The sequence below is a fragment of the Solanum lycopersicum genome, chromosome 10, assembly GCF_036512215.1.
Source record: "Solanum lycopersicum chromosome 10, SLM_r2.1".
Classification (NCBI taxonomy): Eukaryota; Viridiplantae; Streptophyta; class Magnoliopsida; order Solanales; family Solanaceae; genus Solanum; species Solanum lycopersicum.
The window spans coordinates 2,353,828-2,359,285 of record NC_090809.1 but is presented as its reverse complement, the minus strand read 5'-3'; the positions used below and the strand labels follow the sequence as shown (position 1 = coordinate 2,359,285).

General features: G+C 30.9%; 1 protein-coding gene across 1 annotated transcript; it reads right to left on the bottom strand.

The window, feature by feature from the left end:
• Window positions 1-363: 363 nt before the first annotated feature.
• Window positions 364-3,999, bottom strand: LOC101248428 (cytochrome P450 CYP72A219-like). Its single transcript, XM_004248153.5, has 5 exons — window positions 3,353-3,999; window positions 2,104-2,318; window positions 1,663-1,895; window positions 1,194-1,581; window positions 364-1,002 (listed from the first exon to the last, which is right to left on the bottom strand). Exons 1-5 carry the CDS (start codon window positions 3,621-3,623, stop codon window positions 577-579), a joined length of 1,533 nt encoding a protein of 510 aa, XP_004248201.1. The 5' UTR covers window positions 3,624-3,999; the 3' UTR covers window positions 364-576.
• Window positions 4,000-5,458: the final 1,459 nt, after the last annotated feature.

Genomic DNA, 5,458 nt, shown 5'->3' with positions numbered 1-5,458 from the left:
TCAAACAATAGTTACTCCATTTATTTTAGGTTATTCGTTTGCTATTATATACAATTATCCCTAAAATTAATATATATGATCTGAATGTATGTTATAATTAAGATAATTTAACTTTTTAATTATTTTTAATTTGGCCCACGGACAGGCCCAACTCACATTGCTTAAGCCCCACTAGCCAATGTACTTACTCGAGCCAATCTAAAAAGTATTATTCTTTCAATAGGCTCCAAAAATTATAGTCCGACTCAATCTTATCAAATCACGAGTTAAACTTGTCCCCTTTCAATTGGCCTAGTCAATATTGTCGGCTCTTGATATATGAATAATATCAAACAAAAAAAATAAACTCAAAAAATTAGAATATTTTAGATGTGCTCTTGATCCTTCAATCAACTCATCAATAAAACAAATAACAACCCAATACCATGTAAACAAGTAAACAACAATCAAAATATTGGTGTATATTAACTATAGTAAACTAATGTGGCTACAAGAAACTCCAATAACCAAAACATACTCAGTGCAATCTCACAAATGGATTCGAAGAAAAGAGTATACGCAGACCTTATCCGTATTCTATAGCTTGTGTAGAATTAGTTGAGCACCATATTGAGGTAGAAGAGTAAACACTGAATAAGGAACATGAGCATAAGATGGAGAAACTTCAAAAGCAAATTGTTGTAGAATCATAGCAAGTGCCATTTTAGCCTCTAACATAGCAAAGTTTTGTCCAATGCAATTTCTAGGTCCCCAACTAAATGGAAAATATGCAAATTTCCCTTTTGTTGCTCTATTGACTCCTTCACTAAACCTCTCTGGATTGAATTCTTCAACATCTTCACCCCATATTTCTTGGTCATGATGCAACAATATTGTTGGCAAGAGGAGTTGCACTCCACTCGGTATCGACAAATTGCCTAATTTAGTTTCTTTGTGTACCTCTCTACCCATCAAAAAATTTGGTGGATACAATCTCAAAACTTCTTGGATAATCATAGTTACCTGTGTTTAAGTAGAAAAAACGACGGTCTTAGAAAGAGTTTAACTTCTATGCACAGACAATGAAAAAGAGGTTTACACTATCAAGCTAGCTAAGTCACTAAAAGTAGTGATATCGACAAGTTTAGTCCATGAAAGTCGAAGAGTAGAAAAGTATGATATGCAAAAACGATGGAGATAGATCATGAACTTACAACTTTGAGTTGATTCAACTTATCATAATCAGGTACGTTGTTGCCAAAGACTTGCGAAACCTCTTCTCTAGCACGAGCTTGCCAATCGGAGTGTTTGCTCAATAAAATCATTGACCATACAAGTAAAGCTGAAGTTGTCTCTTGTCCAGCAAGATAGAACAGTTTACACTCTTCAATTACCTCATCAATACTCATTCCAAACTTCTTATTTCCATGCTCTTGGATTTCTTTCATGTTTGATTCCAATAATATGCCTAATAAGTCGTCACTATTAGACGTATCCCCTGCTTCAATTTTATTCATTCTCTTATTGATTATTCTCAATACTAGTGAACGTACTTCCTGATGTATACGGTTCATCCTTCTCTTTTCTTTGGTCGGTAAAAACCTACGATTCATTAAAAATATTTTTCATAATGCTTTGATCTATTGAACAATACGTGGCGGTTAGGATATGAAGGTAACTTACCTAATGTAACTTGCCTCTGTCTCTTTTAAGATAATTTTGGCTAGTTCTTGTTGAAGTTCATGTATCTGTCTACCTTCTTCGTAGCTACTTCCAAAAGCAGTTCTTGAAATGGCATCACTTGTCAATGTTTGAAGATATGGCCACACATCTACCTCTGATCCTTCCGTCGAGACAATTTTCTCCCATTTGCTCAACATCTCACAAGTTGTCAAATGAAATGATGGTACCATATGCTGCATATTTTACATTGCGTTAGAAACAAACTAACAATCAATATATACTAGAGTTGGCGTACTTATATATGCTGACAGTATAAAGAACTTTTACACTATCGATGAACATGTTGCATGTCTAACTTTCATAGATTACTAATCTCACTTGTTATGAATATTTATCTTTTAGAAGATTCGATAGTGTAAAATATCGAAGCTAACATCAAACCTTCAACTTGTCAAGGTGAAAAGCAGGATTGATGATTCTTCTATGTTTAGCCCATTTATCTCCTTCATAGCTCAAGATTCCTTCGGCTAACAGTTTCGTGAGTGCAGGGGGAGGTTTCTGGAAAATATTGCTCTTCGACAAGATCTCCCGTATATGTTCAGGGTCCATGATGAGCATTGCTGGATTTGGTCCCAACCATATGAAAGAATTCTTACCTACAAGTAAGTAAAATCTCATTAGTGTGAAAAAACATTGAAGCGTTGTTGAATTCTCTTAACATAAAGGAAAGTTTAGCGTAACAACAAAGTTGGATTTCGGCTATCACCTATGTTTACTTGTGCTTCAATTATCACATTATTGGATGTTCTTTATAACATCGAAGCTTTGTTGAATTCTCTTAACATAAGGAAAGTTTAGCGTAACAACAAAGTTGGATTTCGGTTACCACCTAATTTACTTGTGCTTCAATTATCACATTATTGTCATTAATGTTCTTTCCTCTCTATGTTCTGTATTGTATTTAGAGAATATGTTTTCGTCAATCAGTCTAAAATAACTATCTCTATTCTGTCCCGTTCAATACATAATGCACTAGCACAAGAAGTTGACACTAGATACCACTCCCATAATCAAGAATAAATTATACTTAAATGGGTCTAGTTTGACTTGACACGGAGTTTAAGAAAATAAAAAAGACTTTTGATCATGTGGTCCTAAATTAAAATTATGTCAAATGTACAAAATCGTCTTTTAATCTTGTGGCCTTAAACATGCCACGTGGAAAGTTACAAAAAAAAAAGGTCATTTCTTTTAAAATTAAGGTAGTATATGATCTTGTGCTACAATCGTACCGATAACATGTCCAATTTCTATCTTAGATTGTGAACAAAAACCTTTCTTACTTATAATATAAGATCCAATGATTTAATGTTCTGTATATAAGCTAAAACTCCATAAACTAAATCATCTACTATCAGTGGCAGAGCTAAGATTTTTAATAAGAAAGTTCAAAACCTGAAGAAGTGAACACATGAACTAATCGAAGAGGGGTTCAACATCTACTGTATGCATACACAAAAAGTAATTCAACCATGTATTAATAGTAATATTTTCTGTCGAAGGAGGTTCGGATGAACCCCTAGCAATATGTTGGCTCCGCCCCCTGTATACTATATATGTAAACCAACACATAAAACAGATAGATGATGTATTAAAACTGAACAAATATTCATTATCTAACAATACTCACCATAATCAATGATTGTTTTGTGGATAAATGGCATGAGTCTTTTGACAATATCATGTGAGAATTTGATAGGCTTGGACTTGGCTTCTTCATCCATCTTCACAACTTCATTCATGTCTCCAACTAAAAACTTGTAAGAATTTCCCCTGAAACCCAACTCTCTCAGGCATTTCTCCAAACACCTTGGCTGCAACCACAACCAATTCATAAGTCTCCAACTCCATCTAAAAATTATAACTAAAATTATACAAATTGCAACTAAAATGTATTGCATCTTTGATTCTATGTATATATCTATTTTATTTTTTTTTGATGATAGAAATGGGCTTGCAAAATCTTGGATTTATATGCATGATAATAAAAATAGAAAATGTTTCTTTTTTGACTAATAATAATCTTAGCTTGATTGCAAAGAAAATCAGACTTTTCATGTTTATGTTATGTTTTTATGTATCAAGGTTGAAAAAGTAAAATAAATATCTCGTTTTCTTTAAGGTAATTCAAGTTTAAATATGATATTCAATGGTGATACTGTGATATTATTTACTTCTTGAATATATCATATATTTTTAGATATTCATAAATTTCAATATCTCAAATATACTATAAATTGTTTAGTATTGACAAAGGTCATAAAGATGTTAAATATTATCCTTCTCAATGAAAATTTGTATATTCATAAACTCTTGTGATATTAATAAAAAAGATATATCAAAATAAAATAATTAAGATATAAACTAATTTATCCATATTGTTATCAATAAAATTATTCACCTGTTCAAGTTTAAATTTTAACTATGCTGGTTGAATATTTATCTTTTTTTTTTTCATTTGGTATTCAGAGCGCGCATGACAGAGCTCAATCAGGGGTGACATTCCTAACATGATTTTCTTTATATTCAAAGCTCAAAATCGAGACTTCTAATTATGCGTGAAGTACCTTCATCAGTGCACGACAACCAATATTAGTGAATATTTATGTGTAACCAAGTAGGATGATGAGAATAATTAAGAGAAATCAAGGAAAGCTGAAAAAACAAGGTAAAAAAAGAAGAGAAGTCTAAGATGATATTGTTTGCTAAGAAAATCAGACTTTTCCTCTTAGTGTTCTATTTTTAAATGTCTAATTAAAGTAAACCAATCAAAGAATCACAGATCTCAGTTATATTATTAATATAAAAATAAGTAGTAATGAAACTTCATAATTTTTTTAAGTACTTTTTTTGTCATATTAAAATAGTTACAAAAAATTTGATCTATTATAGTAATAAAGTCATCTTATGTCATAACCTAAACTTTGGAATTGATATGTATCGTGTATTTAAATTTATAGTTTATTTTATTTTATTAAATCATGTAATAGTGCATTTTACATTGACTTAGTGTAAATATCCAATGCGAATAATTTTTTCCATAACTATTCATCAAATATACTTAAAGCGTAGAAGTCTCAAATGATGAGATTAATATTAAAACTGTTGGACAACTATAACTATTCATGGTAGATTTGTTATAAGTTCTCATAAGCAATTTTGTGCATTGTACGTAGAATCACTGATATACTTCAACTATATATTTTAAACACCACCAAATTTGTCATAACTGAAAGAGAAAATACATAAAAAAAAAACCTCTGGACTTGGTCGGATAACTTACTTTAGTACTTAAATTACACGGTGTTTAAATATCCCATTAATATCTTTGAAATGATTTTTTTTCCATCATCCGCCGCATAATAGCACGATGTCATTAATTTTATTTTTTTTACTTATTCACTATTTTTTATTACACACTTTTTAAAATTAATTATATCAATTGATTAATTTATAAATGCATACCTGATACCCCCACCCTCACACCCCCTTGTTGTTCATCATTATTCCAACCTTCAATACTTTCTTTTTTGTTTCTTCTTCTTCTTCGCTATTCAATAATTTTTTTAAGTCACTTTAACGAAATAAATATACATTATCTTCTTCGAACCCTTCCAACGAATTTACCCTCTTGGAGAATGGATATTTTTGAAAGCCAATTTTTTCTTAACAACTCAAATAAATATTAAATTAAACAAATTTGTTGAAACTGTTAAATTTTAAGGTTACTGTATCT

Coding starts and splice junctions, on each gene's coding strand:
- LOC101248428 (XM_004248153.5), bottom strand. CDS start 3,623: ATGCAATACATTTTAGTTGCAATTTGTATAATTTTAGTTATAATTTTT. Junction 1,582..1,662: donor ACAGAGGCAAGTTACATTAG/GTAAGTTACCTT, acceptor AATGAATCGTAG/GTTTTTACCGACCAAAGAAA. Junction 1,003..1,193: donor AGTTGAATCAACTCAAAGTT/GTAAGTTCATGA, acceptor ACTTAAACACAG/GTAACTATGATTATCCAAGA.